Genomic DNA, 24,227 nt, shown 5'->3' with positions numbered 1-24,227 from the left:
ACACCAAGTCATCCGCATATGCTAACGTACACATCTTCACACTTCCCACCTTCACCCCTCCCCACTTGACCCTCCCCATTACCTCTTCTAAGTCTGAGATCAATAGATTAAACAACAACGGACTCAGTGGACAACCCTGTTTTACCCCCCTCCCCGTCCAAAACTCTTCCCCCGTCTCCTCCCCAACCCTAACTCTACTCTTCGTTTCTCTTAGTAAGCATTCTACTCTCTCTATTAAACCTTCTCTGATCCCCCTCTCCCTCATCGTCTTTATCAAAATCCCTCTATCCACCGAATCAAATGCTGCCTTCAAATCTACGAATAACGCTACTAATGTTCCTTCTTTTTTGTCCACACTTCTATTTACTACGTAGTTCAATACAAAAATATTATCTATTGTCCCTCTCTTATTCCTAAAACCTGCCTGATTTTCTGGGATTATTCCCTTCTCCTCAATCTCTTCATTTAACCTCTCTGCTAAAATTTTTGCGTATACCTTATAAAGCGTGGGCATTAACGTTATCCCCTATACTCCTTCACCTGCTTTCCCTCTTCCTTTTTGACAATCGGTACTACTACTCCTTCTTTCCAATTCTCCGGCCATTCTTTTCCCCTCCATACCCTATTCAAAAATCCCACTCCTCTAACCTTCCTCCCCCCCACCTCCATACCTCATTCGGAATTCTATCTAATCCTCCCGCTTTTCCTAATTTTAGATTACTCACCACCTTTCTTACTTCCTCCTTGCTAATAACCTGTTCCTCCTCTCTCCTACCACCATCTCTATCCTTTCTCTCCTCTCCTCTAACCACTCTTGCCTCTACTCCACCTAACAAACACATAAAATACTCTTTCCACTCCTCCATTCTTATTCCTTCGTTGACCCTCCTTTTCTTTCTCCTATCCTTATTTACTATCTCCCACACTTCACTCTCATTCCTGGCCTCTTCTGTTTTTTTCTCCCACTTCCTATTCTCCTCCTCTTCTTCTCACATAGAACTTTGTAATCTCTTTTCAGCCCTATATATTTACTTCTATCCTCTAATCCTTTTCTCCACCTCCTTCATTCCCTCCTCACCTATCTCTTCACCCCCCTACATTCTTCATTCCACCAACCTCTTTCTACCTTCTTGCCTTTCCTTCTCTCTCTCTCCGTCTTCCCCATTGCATCCTTGATTTTACTCCGCATCCTATCCCACTCCTCATTTACCTCCTGTTCATATTCTTCCTTTATCTCTCCCTCCAAAACTCCCCTGAACAATTCCCTTCCCTCTTCATCCCAGACTCCTCTTATCTCCCTGCCTCTCCTCCTTACATTTACCCCTCTCTCCTCACTCCTCACCTCTGCCACTACTGGAAAATGATCCGACTCTACCTTATCTATTACCCTCATCTTTTCTATTCTATCTTTCGCCTCTCTATCTACTAATATATAGTCTATCACAGTGCTTCCCCTACCTCCCACATACGTATACTCCTCTTCCTCATCTCCCACCATCCTTCCATTTAACATTTCCCATCCACATTCACCTATCAATTTTATTAGCTTTCTTCCTTCTTTATCTGCCTTACTATCTTTGGACATTCTCCTAGTCTGCTCTTCCCCATCTTCACCATCCAAATTCTCCCCCCCAACCTCCTCCTTCTCTACCGGTTCTAGCATTGAAATCCCCTCCAATAATCACCTTCGTTTCTCCATCCTTTGATTTCATCATCTGTCTCAGTACCTACATAGCTCCTTCCCTACTTTCCTCCTTTATATATACCCCTACTATCCTCCAACTTTCCTTTCCTATCTTAATTCCCACCGACAATAACCCTTCTCCTAATTCAACTATTTTACTTCCCTTCTCCCCCTTCCTCTATCCTCAACTCTCCTTTCTCATTCCTCAAGACTTCCTCCTCTTCATCCCACTTCCACCAATAATCCCCTATCCTGATCCTCCCATATCCTAACCATACCCTATTTCCCCTTTCCTCTTCTACTCTTGCTATTTTTTCTAACCTCCATCTCATCCTCCTCTCCTTCCAAGTCCAATCTTCCATAATTCTTTCTTCCCTACCCTTCAGCGTCTTCTTCCTACTCCACACCTCTTTCCTCTGTTCCTCACTCTCTAACTTCAGCCATATTATCTCTCTCCCTTTTTTGTTCCTCTCTTCTATTCTCCTAACTCCCTTCACAGTCATCTCTGCTCCTATCTCCCTTAACACCTTCTCTACCGCCTCCTTCCTATTCCCTTTCTTGACCTCTACACCTTTAATTAATAAATTCTTCCTTCTGTCCTTCCTTTCCTTCATCTCTAACCTCCTCTCTATCTCTTTTCCTTTTTTCCCACTGCGCTATCTCCTCCTACTTCTATTCTCTCTATCTTTCTCTTTAACTCTTCCTGTGCCACCACTAACTCTTTTCTTTCTCTTTCCCATCTATATTCTCTCTCCTTGAATTCATTAATTTCCTTTTTCAACGCATTTATCTCCTCTCTCATCTTTCTCCTCTGCTCCTCCATAATCTCCTTCAGTTCTTCCTTCATCTCTAATTTAACCATCTTTAAGCTACTAACGATCTCCTCTTTCCAATCTCTTAATTTCCTATCCCATTCCTCTCCGTCCTCTCCCGCCGGCGATCTAGCTACTCTCTTGCTACCTCTAATGCTATCAATCGAAGTGCAACTGTCACTTCTACCTCTATCCGTCATGTTTGTCGCGGCTACTGAACCCGCCTTAACTCTATATTACCTCCCTACTCTGTCACTATGCGGCGCTCTTACTCCCCCACTCTCACGTACGCACGTCTTCTCTCTGCCTACTCCCTGCTTTCACTCTGTTATTCCCCGTGACACCTAATTAATACGTAAAATCACTCTTATCCTCTCTTTCTCCACTCATCTATCCACCCACACATTCTCTATCGCTCTCTTTCACTCCCACCCGACTATCCTACCCTCTCCTACCCCTTTCTAACACCTCTTATTACACTCAACTCACTGTTTGCAACTACACACGTCTAACTTACTCTGGCCCGGAAACGGAAGTCCAATATGAACTTATAAACTATAACCTATAATTAAATGATATTACAAATGTAGCAGGTTTTGCTACGAGTGTGACATAAGGTGTCAAAAGATGATTATTTGAGTTAAGACTTAAATTAAAGACTTATAGCAGATTTTAATCGGACCTATTAATTATGATATAATAATAAAGTTTGAGGATTTTGCCAATATGTATCTTAAACTAATGACTTAAAACTAAAATGGTTTATAACTTATTTAAAGGTAAGTGACGTATAAAGATATTTTATAGATTATATACGTGTAAATAATTACGTAGAAATGAGTTTAATCCAATGTTTTAAACGGTCTGGTGAAAGGATGGAATTGTAAAGCTTAGAAGTTATGTTGAAACCAAGTATGTCTTCAACAACATAACGATTTTTATTTAAGACTTATAATTACGTACGGACCTTTGTAACTAGGTTTGAATTTTTTACTTTTTCCGGGTTTAATACCTGAGTCTCGTGTCATCATAATCGCCTGGATTATATTTGGTTGGCTTTTTATGATGTTTATCATAATATTGTTTATTATAGGATTTTATCCTATCTATAGTTTCCGATGCTAGGCTTTGTGCCTCTTGCCGAGAATCTTTTGTATTTAATTCGACTTTAGCCAGATTGTTCAAAAATTGGATTAATTTAATGTCTGAATGACAACGTTGGTCATAACCAAAAAATAATTTGGAAAAGGAAGTCGTCAAAGATAAATGGACAGTATTATTTGTTACATACTGAGCACTTTCGAGCTATGAGTGCCAAGAAGACTGGTCGTCAATTAGTTTTTTTAGCGAAGATTTCAAGAATCGGTTGATTCGTTTTATGATTCCATTAGCCCATGGGGCTGCGACAGCTATTAATGTTTGTTTAATGCCGCGAGCTTTTAGGAATTCTGTAAATTGATATGAAATGAATGATGTACCTTTGTCAGAAACTAATGTGTCGGGATTCTCAAAAACTTGGAAAAGCCATGTAAAATGTTTTATTGTTTCTTTAGATGTAGTTAATTTGCATGGGAAGAGCCATACAAATCTTGTAAAAACGTCTATGACTAGTAGAATATGCTTGAAACCTTCGGAAGATTCAAGGATCGGGCCAAAATGATCAGTATGCAAAACGTAGTATGTTAAAAGGAGCGGTTGCCTTATCCGTTATTTGCAATTCACCTTCGGATGTGTTAAACGATGTATTATTAACAATGCACGTAAGACAATTGTCGATGTAGTCTTGAGTTTTCTTATGAAGGGAAGGGAACTAATAATTTGAAGCTATGCCTTGTACAGTTTTTTCCGTGCCACAATGGGCCATGTTATCATGATAAACTCTGATAATATTGGTTATCGTGGAATCTGGAACTACAAAACGGGATTTGTCAAGCCCCTACTTATAAACGAGACTTTCAATTAATTCAAATTTTTCATTATTAGAAAACTCGAGTTCTACAGCGATCTTATTTATTTCTTCTATACTTTTTATCTCCTTCACCATCACTTCTGCCCCTATATCCCTTTGAACACCCGTTCTACGGCTTTCCCCCTCTTTCCCTCCTTTACCGCCACCCCCCTAATTATAACATTTATCCTTCTCTTTTCCCTATCTTTCAAATCCAACTTCTTCTCTATCTCCCTTATCTTCTTTTCCAGCACTCTATCTCCTACAGTATCTATCTTCTCTATCCTTTTTTTAACTCCTCCTATGTGTCCACTAGCTCCTTTCTTTCTCTTTCCCATCTAATCTCCCTCTCCCTAAACTTTCTAATTTCTTTTTTTAAAACCTCTATATCTTCTCTCATCTTTTTTCCTTACTCTTCTACAATCTTTTTCAACTCCTCTTTTATTTCCGTCTTTACTACCTTTAGATTCTCTATTATCTCATCTTTTCATGTCCTTAAATTTCTAATCCTCATCCCCCTCCTCTCCTGACGGTGACCTTGCTACTCTCTTATTTCCCTTTGCACCCCCTATCAAAGTACAGCTATCGCTTCTCCCTCTCTCCATACTCTATACTATGCCCGTTGTTTCTTCTGAATTCGCCTTAACCGTCTTAACTCCCCTCTAAACCTCCAAGCGGCGCTCCTGCTTTCTACTCTACTCTATTCTCCCGTCACGCACGCTCGTCTTAACGCTACCTACCTACTCCCTGTCTCTACTCTGTTGTCCACTGACTTATCTAATTAATATGCTATTTCTCGCTTGCACACTGCTCTCCCCACTCTGTCTCGACCATCCACACACTCCACTCACTCCCTGTAATCACACAACACTATCCTACTCCTCTTATTACTTCTAATACTATCAATCTCACTCTACGAAACTCGCGCTAATAGGACTTCCGTTTCCGGGCCGTTGTAAGTTAGACGTGTGCGGCCAAAATGTTATATTTATTAGTTTGGAGACACAAGAATAATGAAAGACAATTTCTTTGATGTTAATATTCTTTGATGTCAAAACACTATGTCGGCGCGTGAATACTTACTTGAACTGATCACGCGCGGAACATATGACGCCGGAATCGCCCAGCGCTGAGCGTCGCGAGAAGGAAGTGCGGGAGGGTGATGAGCAAGGAAATCACACAATTGATTAGACAGATTGATTAGACCCTGCATTATTCCTTTAATTCACTATACTCCTTTATGAGTCACAAATAATTCACATGTGCGCATACACTTGGACAGAGCGAGATAGCGGGGCGCCGAACGGAGATCTTGAACCCTCGTAAATGCGATAGATCGACGCGACGGAAATCTTGCCGAATGTGATATTCACACTCTTCCGGAGCGGAGATCTTGAGCGCGTATGACGAAGGTGACGCGAATCGCAAGAGGGTGTCGCAACCGCGAGCCACCGCTATCACGCGCGTCATCAACACTATGAATAAACTCGTGAGTTATCACAAATAATCGGTTCGAATCGGAAGCGGTTCACACGCAATGCAGCACGGCGTCCGACCGACAGAGATGCACGGATGCACAGCGTACGGGCTACTGTTCGCAAAAATAAGAAGAATATTGAGTATGCGGGTGCTCAAGAGAGGCAGAAGCGTACGACTGACTTGCGGGCGAACGCTCTCACGAAAATTCCGGCGAACCGGTGGGATCGTATTACAAGCCCATTGGGTAAAATCGATCAGTAGACAACATTCCACGTGTCGCACCCGGGAAACGCTGGCTCGAACGTGCTCAAGACACGCGTATCTTGCGTGTCAAGCAACAGCTGATCGCAGCGGCTCGACACTGAAGGCTCGTCCGATATGAGCAATAGAATCGCGAACAATATGTCGATTAATATTATGTTTATTTTTAAATAACAAATTATTAAAAATAACATCTTTTGTAAATTAAGCGTAAAAATAAATTTTACAATTATATGCATTTATATTTTAAATGTTCACAATCGCATCGTTTTACAAGTGTGCGTTACCGACACATTACGGATATAGCACGGAACGGAACTAAATGATTGTGGACATAGCGGGGAGAGACCCAAAAAGTCGTGCACATTATCTACGGGATTCGTAGACATTGACTACATAGTTCAATGTGCACGTTTTGTGCACATAGAGGCGCTAGTGGACAGAAACACCAAAAACTACGGGATGACCGCTCTCAGGTTCCCCTCTGGTCATAGGAAAACGATGGTAAAACTTCCGAACAGCATCAGCCTACAAATTTGCGCGCCTCGTTTTACACGAAAAGCCTATGTGGAACAGAACAATTATAGACTTCGTTTTGCGTAAAAAGGTGCAAACCTATGTAGAGCCGTACAATAATAGACCTTGTTTCGTCAAGTGAACTGTCAGTCAAATGATCGTGTCGGCTAAATGTCATGTTAATTGCTAGCTAAGAACTACTGTCAGTCAAATGTACTGTCGGCTAAGTGATATCGATCAAATAAACTGTCAGTCAAATGAATATACCGTGTCGGTTAAGTATATTTGTCAGTCATGTAATTGTCGACTAAGTGATACTGTCGACCAAGTGTACTGTCGAACAAGTGGTTTCGGTCAAGTAATTTGTCGGTCAAATGAATGCGACCGCTCAAGCAATTACCGAAGTAGAAGGCGTCAGGTTTACAACGCAGCAAGATTAGTAGAGGCTGAAAAAGCATCCCGAATTTTGATTTTCCCAGGTACGGAGCAGCGCCACTTCTTTTTTTTTACGAATTTACGAATACCTTTTGAGAATATATTCCACAATCTCTGATAATTTTGTACCTTTCATCTTATCGAATATGTCACTGAGTTTCGTATACATTTTTTGTATTTGGTCCGTAAAGTTGACGTCTTCTGTAGTTTCTACACTTGTCAAAAATGTGTAACGCCGTTTCTGTAAATAATAGAGTATTTTATTACACGTAGTTCTGAATTAATAAAAATTCCAAAAAACAAATTACATACTGAAAGCAACTCAGTTGGCCATATCTATTTTCGTTGTATCTTTTTTATCCTTTATCAATCTATCTGCGTAATAAATAAATAACTCGGCACATTCTAATGCGGATACCGCTTGCACTATTTCACATTGCCTGGACTAAAATCAATTATCTCTTAAATGTATAGAAAATCTTAGATATATAGTTTTTTCAATAACAAGCATACTTGGAAAAAGAATTGATCTTTCCAAATTTCTGCTTTCTTTTAAAAGTGTATGGTATATTTATATCTGAACAGTGCTGTGCGAATTCAATTAGTTTCGCCCCGATTCCTACTCTGCATTGGTTTTCCAATTTTGAAAATTTGTAGGACTGTCCGCTTAAAATAGCACTTTTAGGCACCTACAAAAAAGAAAAAAGTAGTAAAGGATGCATGATTTATATTTTGTAATTAATCTGCGCGTGCGTAGATTAATTTTTGTTATTTGTAATACCCTGACGTTGTCAAATTTAATCCGTGCATGATCCGAATGCCTCGATGTCTGGATTCTCTTGAATCATTGTTACACTGAACGACTCGCGGTCCACAAAAAAATTTTGGTATCGTATTCCTGTTTAATTTAAAAAAGTTAGTCATGAGTGCTGATTTCGTAAATATTTTTTCTTTATACAGAATTTACTTACCGCGGAAGAATTTGTTTTTGCGAATACTAAAAGAACTCTTGCGACATCGGAGTTCAAAATCTACATTTTTGTTCCGTTTATTGGATAATCATTACCATCCTTTTTCGCTACAGTTTTCAGAGGAAAACGCCATTTAGAATCAGGTTCTAACAAACAAAAGCCCCCGACTTGAAATATGTCGCCGTTGTATTAGTTTCTCTATCCGTACGTCAATATCCCTCCGTAACGAAAATGTGTAACAACTTACATGAGTTTGCGCCAATTTACGTAAATATTTCTTTTTTTATTCTTTGGATGCTGCTTTCGTGATCAGCGGATTAATCACGGTATTGTGCATTATGACGAGAGTGGCTAGGGCCGATATACTTTGGCGATTTCTTCGATTGATAAAATTATGCTTGTAAAGTTTAATCCTGAGCCGCCAAATTCCGTTGAAACCTCGAAATCCATAATCTGCAATTTACCAAATTTCAAATATAAAAGTAACATATTTCGTCATTAAATTATAATTCGCGTTCATGATTAGACGGAACATTATTAGACGATCACTTGTGAGAGTATCGTGTTTCTTTTCCGCATAATAACGATTGAAAGGATCAGTACTGTTACAAAAAGCTGGTATTGTAAACTTACTGTTAAACAATTTATAAAATTCTATGACAAAAAATATCACATGCAAACTTATCCCTTTTTCGAAAAGTCCTTTTAAAACAGCCTTTTTATTATGTTTCGAAAAACCAATTCCGCCACTATTTAACATATAAAATATAATATGACGTACTGTTTAATTATCATTATAGTATAGTTTCGATTTGCCGTTTTTTTTTTAATCTAAGTTCATCATTTGATGCGGATAGATGTACTTTCCGCGCAAGTTTTTGAGGCATCTACAAAAAATATAATTGTTAACTATGTTAAATTCCTCTTCTTGACGCTGAAAACTGTAAAGACGAACATGTACGTGCGTGCAGGAAATTATGTCTATCAATTATTATAACGAATTATTCGATCTTAATATAACGTAGCGTTTAATTATATTACCTTTTTAAGAAAGGTAAAAAAAAAGCGCGCCAAGTGTGTGATTTTTCTTTAAGGAAAAAATTACAAAATCCAAGATAATATTTTTGATCATATTAAATTCAACCTAAGTAATATATAAAAAATCCAAGAATACTTTTGATAAATTCAACATAAGTGATATTTTTTTATAACAAAAAAATCATAAATCCAAGATAAAACTTTTGATCAAATTCAACCTAAGTAATATACATTCCTAAAATGGTATAACTTTGATTATTAAAGTAACAATTATTTTAAATAAAAAATTGTTGTATTTGTTTTGTAATCAACGTAAATATTTTGCTATCCGCGCTGTGTTTAGATTGATGAATAAAAGTCTCGTGATGATGTTATCTATCACCCTTGCAGTGAATTTATTAACACAACAACACTCCGTAATAATGATGATTATTGTTTATAATAGTTCGTTTGTAATCGGAACGTGTGTGATTATAATGTAAATTATTGTAATTCTTTACTCGCGTATTCACTTATTACGACGACAACGCCTGGGAGCCTGTGGGCTCTGAGTCGCTGTAAATCAGCGTTGCGATTTAGCCATCAACGCCTGGGGGTTTGTACCCTGAGATGACTATTCGGCGAAATCGTTTAAACCCGTGGATCTTACGGCCGCTGTTATTGCGATTCGAGACCGCACGTCGTGACTCGAGATCGTGTCGCGTATCGCGTCTTAAAGTCAACGCACAAGCTGTTAGCAGCGACAGTTCGAATAGTACGTTCACTGCGTGGTCGCGGAGAGAAGCCAAAAACTGTGCTTACTGCCCGAGGATCGGATAGAAAGTGAAGTTTCCCCCAAAAGGCATGCCTTTATATCAAATTTCATTCTTTCTGGAAAATTTCTATCCTTTGTTCGATGTATCGTCCGGAGATAAAGAACGACCGTTGGCGACGATTGTTACAGGCAAGTCCGAACATGTTTATGCATGCATGCAGGCGTCACGTACGATTCTCGAGCCCGAACACGCGGTCGAATGCATTCATGATATTTTGATATTATATTAATTCACCGTGCACGGTTTCGTCACGTGTACGCAGCATACTCCCCCCGTTGAGAGAGTACCGATCAAAGGATTCATAGATCTATGAGTTTGTATGCGGTGTATCCGCCTTTGTTTTTTATTTCGCTAGCATGATAATATAATTGTATGTATGTGTGAATATGTTTATACATATGGTTCGTGTTACGCGACTGAGGGATACAATTTCTTAGTTTACAGGAAGTGGACATACGTTTTTACGGCGCGTCTCACTTCCCCGTTGGTTGTCTTAAGGTCGGTTGCCCGTGCTATCCCATCTTTGCCTGGATAGAGCTTCGTGATCCTGCCCAATGCCCAATGGGTGCACGGAAGATTCCGCTCCTTGACGAGTATCACAGCGTCTACCGATAAGTTGCGGGTGTCCTTATGCCATTTGGCACGCTTCTGAAGTTCTTTAAGATACTCGAGATGCCAACGTGTCCAGAAGTCCTGTCACACTTTTGTGATGTGTTGCCAGGTCGACAGTCGATTTTCTGGAATTGATTGCAAATCGCCCTCGGGAAGAGTCGTTAGTGGTTTGCCAATTAGATAATGGGCAGGTGTAAGAGCAGATAAATCGTCCGGTTCGGATGATATTGACGTTATAGGTCTCGAATTTAAAATGCCCTCTATTTCTGTGGTGAAAGTGCTTAATTCTTCGAACGTGAACAATAAATCGCCTACTACGCGCTTGAAGTGGTGCTTGAAAAATTTAACAGTATACTCCCAAAGTCCGCCGAAATGTGGAGCGGTGGGAGGTATAAAATGCCACGAAATGTGGTTCGTACTTGCGTATCTATTGACGAGTTCAATATGTTTGTGAGAATTGAATAACGCATATAATTGATTATTCGCGCCGACGAAATTCGTCCCATTGTCGGAGTATATGTGTTTAAGTAAACCGCGCCTCGCGGCAAATCTTCGCAGTGCCGCTAGGAACCCGTCGGAGGTCAAATCGCTCACTAGTTCTAGATGCACCGCCTTTATAGTCATGCACACGAACAGGCAGACGTATGCCTTGACTCGAGCTCTGTTTCGATGTTTCTTTTCTTTGAAAAGAAAGAAAAAGCCACAAAAATCAATACCTGTTGTAAAGGGTATTGTCTCACAGACCCGGGATTCAGGTAGATTTCCCATTTTGTATTCCGTCACTCGTGAGTCGAATCTACAGCAACGCATGAATGTACTTATTACCTTCCGTACCTGATTTCTGCCATCGAGCAGCCAAAATTTTTGCCTGAGTGTATATAGAGTACCTTGAATACCGGTATGATAATTTTCGTGAACTTCGCGTATGATGCGGTCAGACACGCGATTTCGACTAGGGAGCAACATCGGATGTTTCTGCAGCGTGGATAAGTTTGAGGACTGCAGACGTCCTCCGACGCGTAGCACGTCGTCGTTATCCACGAACGGGCTCAAACTAGCTAATTTACCTTGATAAGGCGTTCGTTCATTTTTTAGTTTTTTAATTTCATCGGCAAATGAGGACAATTGAAGCAGTTTGATTATCCGAATTTCTGCTTCGCTTATTTCCTTTGAACACAATGGACCGCGATAAGTATTGGTCGGCCGGACGCGAAGATAATACGTCACGATTTGACACAGTTTAGAGTGAGACGAATATTTTTCTAAGATGTTGAGATCGATGTCCGAGGTGATCAAACAAACGTTTCGCTCTAACTCGGGTATTTCAACAGTCTGCATTGTCAGCTCAGGCCACCCGGTTTCGTCCCTTATTAGCCATGCCGGGCTGACGCGCCATTTATCATTCTTTAAGAAAGCATGTGGTAATTGTCCTCTCGAAACTGCATCAGCGGGATTGTCATCGGACCGTACGTGGCGCCACGCGTGCGTTTCCGTGATTTCACGTATCTCTATTACGCGATTCGCAACGTAAGTCTTGAGTAAGTGAGACGCTGTTTTTAGCCAATGCAACACTATAGTGGAGTCGCACCAGAATATTACTTTATCAGGTACGATATTTAACGCGTCTCGTAGTTCTCGATACAGGCGTGCTAACAATAATGCCCCGCACAATTCGAGCCGCGGTATTGTAACAGCCTTTAACAGCGCTACACGAGATTTACACTGCATAAAATCTTACAAATGCTCTTACCATCCCTATCGACTGATCGTACGTAAATACACGCCCCGTATCCGGCACAACTGGCGTCACAGAATCCATGTAATTGTACGCTCTGTCGTCTGCGTATGAATAGCCCACGATCGAAAGAAACATTGTTTATTGCTCTGAATTGTTGGGAGAATTCGGACCATTTCAAATAAATGTTAGGTTTGTCCCAGTGTACCTGAGAGCGCCATAATTCTTGTATAAATTGTTTAGCGTATAACGTAGACCACTGGCCCTAACCTAATGGATCATAAATTTTTGCGATCTCTGATAATATTTTTCGTTTGGATAGTATCTCCGATATTTCAATTTCCCGTGCATAATAGCATATCTTGTCGTTGCGCGTATTCCATGATATACCGAGCATCTTTAATGATTGATCGTCGCCTAATACATAATTAGCGTGTAAAGCGTTGTTCGAAAGATTCTGTACCACGCGTGTGTCGTTTGACGCCCACTGCCTTATAGCAAATCCACCGCATCGTAAAAGCGCGATTATTTCATCTCGTAGTTCACGAGCCTTTTGAACGGAATTCGCACCCGTTAATAGATCGTCAACATATAAATGTTGTTTAAGCACTGCGGCTGCCTTGGGAAATAAATGCCCGTCATCAACCGCGAGCTGTTGTACGGCGCGGATCGTGAGAAACGGAGATGAGGAAACGCCGAACGTAAGCATGTTCAACTGATATATCTTAATTTCATCGTTTTCGCGCCATAGAATCATTTGATGCCGCCTATCGTCCTCGTAAACTAATACTTGGCGATACATCTTCTCGATGTTCGCGGTTATAACGTAGTTGTATGTGCGGAAGCGTATTAAATGAGAAAATAATTTTTCTTGGACAGTGGGCCCTACCATCAAGAGATCGTTTAACGATACGTTGTCCTTTGATTTTGTCAATGCGTCAAATACAATCCGTACCTTGGTGGTGTTACTAGATTGTTTTATTACCGCGTGGTGAGGCATATAGAAATCATCATCGCGCGGACACGCAACTAACGACATGTGCCCTAAAGTTTTATATGCTTCGATGACGCGAGTATATTCCGCTTTTAAGGTAGTGTCGCGATTTAATTTACGTTCTAGCGCAAGTAGGCGTTTCAATGCGACAGTGTGCGAGTCGCCAATGCGATGTTCAGGATAACGAAACGGTAAGTGCACGACGTATCGTCTTTCGTCGTTACGAATCGTGTGATTTGCAAAGTGCGTTTCGGAACTGACTTCTTCATTTGATTTGATTTTACTGGTCGCGATTTCCTCAATTGTCCAGAATTTAGCAATTTGCGTTTTCAAGCTTGTTAAGTAGCACGATGCTTTCTTAATAATGTTCTGCTTCGCGGAGCTACCAGCGACGATCCATCCCAGGGATCGTACTTTTTCCTCTTTTCCCTCTTTTTCCATTACTGTTCCCTTTTTTACACTAAATCCCACAATCCTCCTCTATTTCCTCTATTTTTGACATGGCACATAAAGTTTTAGTGTCTTAACGGGCTTAAAGTTTTAAATTTTGTAAATAGTTGCGTTTATTTTAACAACTGGTGAGTTAACGGGCGCGTTCAGCAGACGAAGCAGATTAGTGAGCGCTCAGTGATTCTCTGATATGATTGGTTCTTGCCTTTAGTTCTTCGTTGGATTTAGAAGCAGAAACCAATCGCAGTAAAGAATCACTAATCCGCTCGATCTGTTGAACTCGCCCATTGTCTTATTAAAATTTGACGTTGATTTGTTGCTTTAATAGTAAGAGCCAATCATGTTCGACTACCCACAGTATGTTCTGTTGAGCGCGCCTATTGACACTAACCAATCACAGATGTTGGTCTATATTTTGTTGTCGCAGGCTACGCTTGCACATATCGTGTGATGTGAAAACTTTTTGGGAAACATCATCCAAATATTATTAGCTTAGAAGACAAAATAAATATGAATGAAAATACATTTAATGCCAGATTTTCAGTAATTGATGAATTAAAAGGATTTAATTCTATGCCTTACAAAGTATCGATAACAGATGAACTTTTAAAACTTGCACGAAATGCACGTTGTTCATATTACGCTTACTTAGATGAGCAGAAAAAAAATGCAGAAAAAAAGAAAAAACAAGAAGCAGACGAGGAAGAAAGTAAAAAAAAGGAATTATCTATATTAGAAAATGTAAAAGCATAAAAACCTTAAAATCTTAGTTAATATCTGAAGAGAAAGCGTATAAAGAAACTATCGAAGAATCCGAACAAATGCAAACATTACTGAAAAATTCAGCTAAGTCCGTCACAAATAAAATAGTTTTACAAGAATTAATAGGGAGTTTAGGAAATCTTCGAAATAAAGAGAAAGAACAAAGAGTTAGAGTTGAAAAATTAAGAGGAAAAGTTCAAAAACGGAAATCTCAACTTATTAAGAGAGAGAATACAGTTAATAAAAAATTTAAAGCTAGTGAGAATGTCAGTAACCCATTTAGTAGTAAAAAATAAGCAATATCCAAATGTGATAAAATAAAACAATTGTACTAATTATTTTACTGCGATAACATTGGATCTTTTATTAATTTATGTAAGTTTGTAAGATATTATATAAGTTTATAAGATATTAAGCTGAGCGTGCGTGTATATGTATCATACATACATCACACAGAAAGAATTTAATTTGTTTAAAAAAATTTGTTTTTTTTAATGATTATTTTTATTAAAGAAGAATAACATTACGTTACATATATAATTGTTTCTTATCAATTAAAATTCCCCTTATTTCATCAGAAATCTCCCCTTTTTTCATTAAGATTTTCCTCTTTTTCCCCTATAATAAAAAAAATAGAGAGTATGATCCCTGCCATCCCACGTTTTTTGTAGATATAGATCATATTCATCATCCGATAAGTTGATTTGACCGACGAAAAATAGCGACAGGGTGGATCCCGCTCCGAGCAGCAGATCGACAGGACGCGGCACATGAAATTCCGGATCTGCCAGTTTTATATTCCTGGGGATTTCGATCGCGTTCCGCGGAAAAGTTTCAGACCAGACAGAATAAGATCTGAGATGACCGATAGCCTGAGACACGTTACATTCCTTCGAAATTTACCTTGCGTCGATTGTATTGTGACTTGCACCAGCCCCCGTGAATTTGAGCTCATGGCGTTGATCGCGCCGACCGGAACGGATTGTGGCGTCGCCCAATCTCTTGACGAACTCTTCGGATATAAAGTTGGCCGTCGCGCACGTATCTAGTAGAGCTCGACACTTAACGGAATTATGTTTATTGTCGGAAACGTAAACGATCGCACTTGCTAATAATTGCGGGGTGAACGTAGGGCACATCGACGCAAAGCTCATCGCGCTTCCCCCGGATACGTCGGTTAATCAATCTTCCTTCGCGACTTCTGGTTTGGTGTCGCCAAATTTATTCGCGGTCGCGTAATCGTTTAAATGCAAGAGCGAGTTGTGACGTTTGCGACAGATCGAGCAATTAGAGAACTTGCATTGACTGCCAACGTGCGAACGGGCGTGAATTTAAGCAGGTTTCGATCCTGCATAACAAGGTTGAAAATTCCTCGAAAGTGAGCCTATGAATGCCTAATACGCGACGCAAATGGGTTTTAACGCTTCGTACGCCGGCCTCCCACAAGCCGCCGAAGTGCGAAGCAGACGGTGGAATGAAGTTCCACGTCACATTATTCGAAGCAGTTAAATTTAAAAAATTAGGATTGCGCACAGCCGCTGTGTACGCTTTGGTCATTTCTCGATCAGCTCCGACAAACGTTGTTCCGTTATTAGAATACATTGCCTGAGGAAGGCCGCGACGTGCGCAAAAACGAGAAAAGGCGTTTGAAAAAACCGAGATGGAGTAATCTCCGACTAATTCCAAGTGTATCGCTCTGGTCGCTAAGCAAATGAAAAGGGCGATATAGGTTTTCTGCGATGTAGTGCCTCGACCTGCAAAGGCGCGAATCTGCATGGGACTAGCATAATCTACCCCGCAATGCAAAAAACTGCGAGCAGACGCCGACACACGAGGCTCGGGAAGGTCGCCCATTAGGGATAGGAATCGCGGCGCGTTCGCGCGTACATACGATACAGTTATGAATTATTGATTTAACGACGTTACGAGCGCGGAGTATCCAGAAATCGCGACGTAACTGACTTATCGTGAGCTGAGGTCCAGCATGCAATGCCCGTAGATGAGCTTGAGTTACAATGAGCGACAATGGATGGGCCGCCAGAAGAATCGGATGCCGAACATAAAATGAAAGAGGGGCCTTGCCCAATCGTCCACCCACGCGTAGAACTCCGTCCTTATCAAGGAACGGCCGGAGAGCGAGAATCGAACATTTAGATGAGAGGGGATAATTGTTGGTCAGAGAGTGTATTTCCGCCGGAAACATGGCCGATTGAATTTTTTTAAACCAAAAGATTCTGGCATCGTTGCAATCTGATGCTGAAATAACAATTGTTTTTGAGCAAAATGTGGACGACAATGAATTGTCGTTAAAATATGAGCGACGAAAACGGCATAAGCGAATTTCAAAATATAAGCGGTGACGCGAATTAACTTTGGCCATGAGGAATATCGTGTCGTGAGATCCCAAGTGTCGATCGGTGGAAAACATTGCAAAGCTATGACCTTATCCTCCAATGAAGCTTGCGGAGGAAATCGTGCGTTGGAACAAGGCCATTCGGGAGCATCAAGGCGCAGCCAAGATGGTCCGTGCCACCACAGGTCGTGATTGACAATCTCGTTGCCGAGTAGGCCGCGCGAAGCGCAATCCGCGGGATTGTCTTCTGTTGAGACATGTTGCCATTTCCCATTTGGAAGACGAAACTGAATTTCACTGACGCGATTGGCAACAAATGTCTTCCATCGCAACGGATGCTGAGTCACCCACGCGAGGACGATCGTGGAGTCCGTCTAACAAAAATACGCAAGGTTGCTGTAACCGGGTGATTCGCGCACGAAACAGTAATGCAGCTGATAATTCCAATCGTGGCACGCTTAGCGGTTTTAACGGCGCGACCTTTGATTTGCCGACTAGCAGGGAGATTGTAATTTGTCCCGACGAGACAACTTTAAGATAGACTGCAGCAGCGTAAGCAGTGTTTGACGCGTCGGCGAAGCCGTGAATTTCAGCGGACTTAACGTCCGACCCGAGTCCGCACCATCGGGAGATCTGCATATCTCTTAGATGCACAAACCGAGAATAAATGTCTTCTCACCGAGATAACAGGGTGGTGGGAAGCGTATCATCCCAGTCTAATTTTTGTCGCCATAATTGCTGCATAAAGATTTTCGCGGTTATAACTACCGGAGTGACGCATCCGAGAGGATCGTATAGTTTTGCAATAGCGGATGATACGTTTGCTTGAACACATAACTGGTTTCAAAAGTGAGACGCTGAATTCGAAGATATCGGTGGCAGGATTCCAACCGATACCAAGAACTTTACTTTAGATATTAATTTCAAAGCATATGAGATTGTTTTATCAAGCGAATATAATTTGACAGAATTAAATGTAAAAAAAAGTTCAAAATTATTGTACATAAAAACATGCAATTATCATACTTCAAGAGATAGCAGATAATTTGTTTTAGTATTTAACATTTGAAATATTTTACACAATTTATAATTACTACATTTTATTATATATTAAAACAAACTATTATAACTGTAAATGTATGAACTATTATATATGTATACATGTACTGCAGATATATATTGTTACGTCCGGCGGAGCCAAGGATCGCATCGTTTACTTCTTTTATTAATTTTTAGTATTTGCTCTACTCCGCCGAGCGGAAACAGAGAGAGAGCGCGAATAGAAGCAGTGGATTATGGAAGTGGAGTGTGCGTAAGAAAATTATAGCGGTTTTTATGAATGAGTTTCTTTTATTTTATTTTATTTTGGCCCTATTAAGGTCAATTTGCTGGAGAGGCGAGTCCCAGGGGCTAATGCCTGCAGGCGCACTACGACCGGTCTGGAGAAGTCGAACGGGCTCCTCTGACTGCGACTGTTCGGGGCTGCCGGCGCGCGGAATCAGTTCGCAGGCCCCTAATACGTCCGGGGGCGCGGGTGACTCGAGCGACGACCCTGCCGCGGGCTCTCGGGGAGACGGCCCGCTGCCCTTCGTGCCCCCCTTCAATAATTCAACGAGTCGCCTCAACCGCGCCCATCGTCCACCCCTGCAGGATCTTCCCATCTGCATGGGAGAATGCCATTTCTGTTTTTTAGTTCTCTCTTTTTAAACCAAATGTTAGGATAATGAATTTGTTAATTAGAGTGGTGGGGCGTTCGATACCGTTCGTGATTCACCCGGCTGTGCTTTACGCGAAATTTCTCTAGCTATCCGGTGCCCGCTGGATCGCCTAACGGCGTGGATAGAGAAAGGGATCGACGGATGTATACCTCTCACCATGAGTTCGGATGGAGGCGCCTGGTTAGATAGCGGCACCATATTCGGTGTCCGCTCCGGTGCTGTCGGTTTTGTCGGAACGCGAACGCGCGCCGACTACCCCGCGCCTATGCTAGAGTCTTTCGACTTTCGCAGGGCCGGTTGACGGGGAAGGGTGTACACTTTCCAGCGCGCACCTTCCCGCACCGTTGGCTGTTCGTCCTCGAATTGATAGGAGGCGACAGAGAGAGAGAGTTGAACGAGGCAGACGATCCTCCCGGGTGCCGCGAGAGAACGCGAACGCGCTCACTCTGCGAGTGACGAGGGCCACTGAGTTCCTTACGGAACTACAGCTCAACGCCAGGTTCACCACTCTCAATGTCTGTGAGAGGAAGGTGTATTTCACGAATGATCGAAGCACCACTGTTGTCGCACGACACTCCACGGCTCGAGAACGGAACGCACGAAAGAAAAAGAAAAGAAATTGCTTGCTATAACTGTAGTGGTTTTAATAAAATAAGAAAAAGAAGAGAGAACTCGCACCTTTACAATTCGTTAATTGCACTATTACAGTCGCACTCGCACGCACGCACGATCACGGAAATCGGGAATTGCTAACTATAAAATAATAAAACGAATTAGTAGTGTGAGGGAGAATTTGCCTTCTCTGATGTTACCGGTTACCGTAAATGCTATAACTCGGTACGCTATTGATTGAAAATATTCTAAGTTCACATTTGCGAGACGCGAAAATATTCTAAGTCTTCATTCGACAAACCGAAAATATTCTAAGTTTTTACGCGACAATGCGAAATATTCTAAGTCCTTACACGACAATGCGAAAATATTCTAAGTCTTTACATGACAATGCGAAATATTCTAAGTCTTTACACGACAATGCGAAATATGTCAAACGACCTTTCGGCGCGAGACGAGGAGACAAAATCTCTCCTTTCGCACGAAAATCGCGGCTTTTATACTCCTAACCGAGGGAGTTCGGGGGTGAAGAGCGTGGAAAGGAGAGCAGTAAATCATCTAGTGCCTGTCACGTAATTAATGAATTAGCGTGTCCGATTCTATGGTCACCAGATGAAATTCCGCTTCCCCATTTGTAATTTTGAGTCGCGGGGCGTGCAACTATCGCCCGCTCCTTGCAATCGCTTGCATTCCTTATTCGGGTTTTTATGAGTGGAGTTTAGAATAGCGAAATTCTGGAACACGAAGGCGCAGCGTGTTCCTCCGCGTGTTCAATTTCATTTAGCTCGTTATCGATTAATTAAGGGCGTTGGGCCTCTAATATTCTACTCCAAACGGTCCCACGTGAGCGTGGCTGCGTCGACGCTAGCGGGAGCGTTCGCCCGTTTCTTTTTCGAGGAGTAATTAATTCGTCTCGTTAATTAGGCGATTTACGCGATTGCTATTAAATGCCCGGGTTGGAGGCGCCTCAGGGAGAAGCCGGCTAGGGGGAGAATTACTCCTCTTTTTGTGTTTTTGCGATATCTAGTATGGTTCGCTAAGAATTATCGCTTTTAATTAACGCGTGCGTGCCGGTAGAGTAGCCCGCACGCTCGCAGCGCGTGATCGCTCGGGCCCGGCACCGTGAGCGCGTAAATTCGCCGGCGTACGCGTTGTCGTGGCAACGCGTCGTTGCAAAGCGCGATCCTCGCCTGGATCGTGACGGCCGGCTCGAAATCTCGGCCGGACGTAACAATATGTATAGAAAATAATAAATAATTTTCTTGCCTTAAAGGTTAAGACCAGTAGAAGAATAGACAAAAAAATTCTAACACACTGTTCCACACGAGAGGGATCCGATAGCCCACAATGCCAATTTGCCAATTAAATATAAAATCTTCTAATTGGTAGTCTAACAGTAAATCTCTAGGCATCGGCCGATATGAGTGGATGTGTGCTACTGGGATGTGTGCTAACAGAACCTTCCCGTTCCATACTTGGTTGACACTTTGAAGTTTTATTTATTGTAGTTGTGCACGTAAGTCAGATAGCGCACCGCGTTATAGATATGACTTTGCATCGCATCGGATTACCAGCGGAACGTTAGTGGTATGCACTATGGCATGTATCTCGGTACTCTCCGCTCAATCACTGCACGTACATGTTCATATCGACCGATTGTCTGCCGATATAGTGCAATTTCGTTAAGTCAGTGAACAATTGCGTTATGCAGCTTCCGAGAAGCTAAGTGTTTCGACATCAAAATGCAACTGCCTCGCGGTTTATTCACGCAGCATATCTTTCTGGAGCGATACGGAATTGCTTTCGGGGTTGCTCCGTATCGGGATGTACAAACTCGCAGAAGTTAATTAAGACTTCCGTAAGCGCGGCTAAGAACCCTGAGATTGATTGCGTTCAGCAGAAAAAAACGGCTTTGCAACTATAGTGAAAATCTTCAATACGTTTGATGGTTCTTGCTTTAGTTCTTATCGGATTTAAATGTATTGTTGGTGGTGGACCACCCGAGTGCATAGCAGACGGCGGCGGAAGCGGCGCTGTGATCACCAGAAAAGACAGAAGGAGCGATTGAGCGGCTTGTCTGTCAGTCATCCTTTTTGTCAGTCTTTATTAGTTATCCTTACTCTCATTTTTTATCTTCTTGTATTCATACAACAAATAAATATCTCGTGTCATATATATACATATTCTTGTCTCACTAATATAACCAAGCAACATGTATAATTTAATCGTAGAGAAGTCATTAAATCTAAATAAAACTAAAATAAACTACACAAAACTGAATTTTAATGAATGTGCCAACTTTTTAACATGGGAGATAAGTTATCAACTGCAATTCTAATACACATATGTAGATGCATATGCCGTACATGTGTATATTAAAGTCAGTAATCCAGTTCCCATAATAAAAAGTCAGCATTCATTAAAATTCACCTTGTATAAGCATTCAAAATATTAAGCATAGAGTATGGTAGAAACAAAGTAAGAATGGGAGATATGCGGACACCAATAATACACGGTTAATCAGAAGAAAAGATTTATTTGCTAATTATTTGTATTTCACAGTGATGACAGTTTGTATTATGAATAAGAAGTTACAAGAGGTTTTAAGAAGCTCACAAGGAGTTCAATGCTACAATCACAAAGAACTATGGTTCGGTCGATACTGTATGAATCAAGAGATTATTGTAAACACTGCGATCGAAACAAATGCATTCTTGTGTCGATCTCCTGGCGATCTTGAAAAGAAAAAATGTCATGACTAAAACATCGAGACAAAACGCAGCTTCTACTAGTGCGCTTATACTTATGTATTTATATCTTCCTTTCTCTATCGTGAATTATTAGACAATTCATAATTAAAATATCACAATTTTATTTCACTCGTCTAACGTGAACACTTTGGCACATCCTTTTCTTATTATTTTTTGACTTGAATACAACCTTATAGGTTCAGCCAAATTTTATCCTTTTTTTTTTACATGTATCTACATGGTGTAAGTCGCTTCTTTGATTCCTATCCACACTTGACGAATGTGAAGACAATTTTTTTCCTACGAAAAACTTGATACAGAGCCAATTATTTAACCATCAGTCTTTTTAACTTTCGGTTAAAATCGACTCTTTAAATAAAAAAACTTTAATTTTATACAAAATTGAATTTAAAAAGACCTTTTATGTTATCTTATCTTGTCCTATCAGAAACATACTATATATATACGAATATAGTTCAAATTAAGTAAATGTGAATAAGAAAACGGTTTGACGTAATATTGCTGCGCTGCGTAAATACGTATACCTATTTACAAATCTACAAATTATACAATTATAAAATAATCAATGTTAGGCAAAATTTAATCAACTTATTGATTGATAATTACGACTAAAAATTTAGTTCTTAATTATTATTATAATTTTTTTAGTTGCTTCGACATAATTATTAACAATAAAATATAAAGTCATTGTTGTTGCTAGTAATAATTAACAAAAAATAAAACTTTTTTTTAATAGACCTTATTGATAAAGAATGAGTAAAATTGACTGATATTAGCTCCACATGTGTAACAAAAGTTATATATGTACTTTTAAATTTTGGGGGTCGCTCAATACGGTAATAATATTCTTAAAGGGTCAAAATGATTTATTTCAGATGAATTTTAATCACTTTTCCACAGGTTTAAACAGAAGAATATTATTATCGTATTCAGCAATAAAAAAAAACATAAGAAAATATGTATAATTTACGTTACACTTAAAACTTTCGATTAAGCCTAGTTAAAACTCGATCAGCTCAATCGTTATTAAAATCTGATAATCTTAGGTGCCCGGAAGTCACGTACTCACGTATAATACACGGAGCAGACCCGCGCTGCGCGTTTACTTGGCGTGAGACACTCATATATGTAATAAGACTATATTGCTAACGTCGGACTTATCCCATAGGAAGAGTGGGTGAAATCAAAAAGAGATAGACGTAGTGAAAATCATGTACCTGCGTTGTTGTGCGCAAGCGTAGTACATGCATAGTTAGTAGGCACGTGTGGAGCGCGCGGTAGCGAGAGCGACTTTTGCGCGAGCGCAAAACTGTCAAGGTACATCAAGTCGTACCGTGTTTTCACCCTCTTCCGAGCCCAACTAGCAATATAGTCTTATTACATATATGAAGACATTACGTACTGTGTCTCTTAATGAAATAAAAATCGATCAATTTTACTCATCGTCCTTTAACGTTAAATTAGAGAATTATAACGTTTCAGGAATCATGACCTTTGCTTCAGATCCCTTTCAAGTAAAATAACACATACAAGATTAAAATTGTAATTGTAAAAAACATCCATGAGTTTGACCTAAAGCAAATATATCAAAACATAATTCTCTAATTTAATAGTAAAATTTATCAGTGATGTCAATCAAGAGTAAATTTTACTTTTTATAAAGAAACCGACTAAAGGTTTAAAATATACATATATAATCAGGATTAATGTAATTAATAAAATTAATTATTGACTATACAAAATTGTTCAATATTTAATTTCATTAATTACATTAATCATATGTATATTTTAAAACTTTAGTCGGTTTCTTTACTTAAAATAAATAAATTAATCCATTAATGCCCAACATTGTATATAATGAAATAAATATTTATATCACACAATCAAAAATGGTCGGCGATAATGGTAAACATGATTCTCCAATTAACCTTGGGAGTATCGGGTAAACTCATCTAAAAATTTACCCACACGACTGTTGTGGGTTTCTTTGACGCTCGAAATTATGAGCAACATACATATATATATGTATATATAAACAAACGTATCACTATAATTTTTATATTAACAAAAATTTTGCATTTTCTTTTTAGATATTTTTTATGAAAGAAAGAGTTTCATGACTCGTTACATTTTCTTGATTATCCTACTATCATATACATATACAGATATGATTTTTATTCTATTTTTTACAATGAAGATCTATCATTAAAATCTGTATAATCCATTGCATGAAACGGAGAGTATGTCTTCTTTGATGAAAT

At 40.1% G+C, this 24,227-nt stretch overlaps 2 protein-coding genes across 6 annotated transcripts; both read right to left on the bottom strand.

Annotated features, from left to right (window-relative positions):
* Window positions 1–350: 350 nt before the first annotated feature.
* Window positions 351–23,669, bottom strand: LOC105838215. Of its 5 annotated transcripts, none has more exons than XM_036282740.1 (5): window positions 10,417–23,669; window positions 8,107–8,559; window positions 7,448–8,033; window positions 7,101–7,376; window positions 351–6,747 (listed from the first exon to the last, which is right to left on the bottom strand). In XM_036282740.1, the coding sequence occupies exon 1, from the start codon at window positions 12,297–12,299 to the stop codon at window positions 10,656–10,658; it is 1,644 nt and encodes a 547-aa protein (XP_036138633.1). In that variant the 5' UTR covers window positions 12,300–23,669; the 3' UTR covers window positions 351–6,747; window positions 7,101–7,376; window positions 7,448–8,033; window positions 8,107–8,559; window positions 10,417–10,655. The 5 variants fall into 5 exon arrangements, with proteins under 5 accessions (XP_036138633.1, XP_036138628.1, XP_036138631.1 ...); XM_036282735.1 differs by having other exon boundaries at window positions 351–7,376; window positions 7,448–7,580; window positions 7,649–8,033; XM_036282738.1 differs by having other exon boundaries at window positions 351–7,376; window positions 7,448–7,824; window positions 7,917–8,033.
* LOC105838152 lies at window positions 12,572–13,741 on the bottom strand. Its single transcript, XM_012683512.1, has one exon. The coding sequence runs from the start codon at window positions 13,739–13,741 to the stop codon at window positions 12,572–12,574; it is 1,170 nt and encodes a 389-aa protein (XP_012538966.1).
* Window positions 23,670–24,227: the final 558 nt, after the last annotated feature.

This window comes from Monomorium pharaonis, chromosome 1 (assembly GCF_013373865.1).
Source record: "Monomorium pharaonis isolate MP-MQ-018 chromosome 1, ASM1337386v2, whole genome shotgun sequence".
Lineage (NCBI taxonomy): Eukaryota > Metazoa > Arthropoda > Insecta > Hymenoptera > Formicidae > Monomorium > Monomorium pharaonis.
The sequence above is the reverse complement of the archived record's forward strand: the minus strand, read 5'-3'. Positions and strand labels throughout refer to the sequence as shown.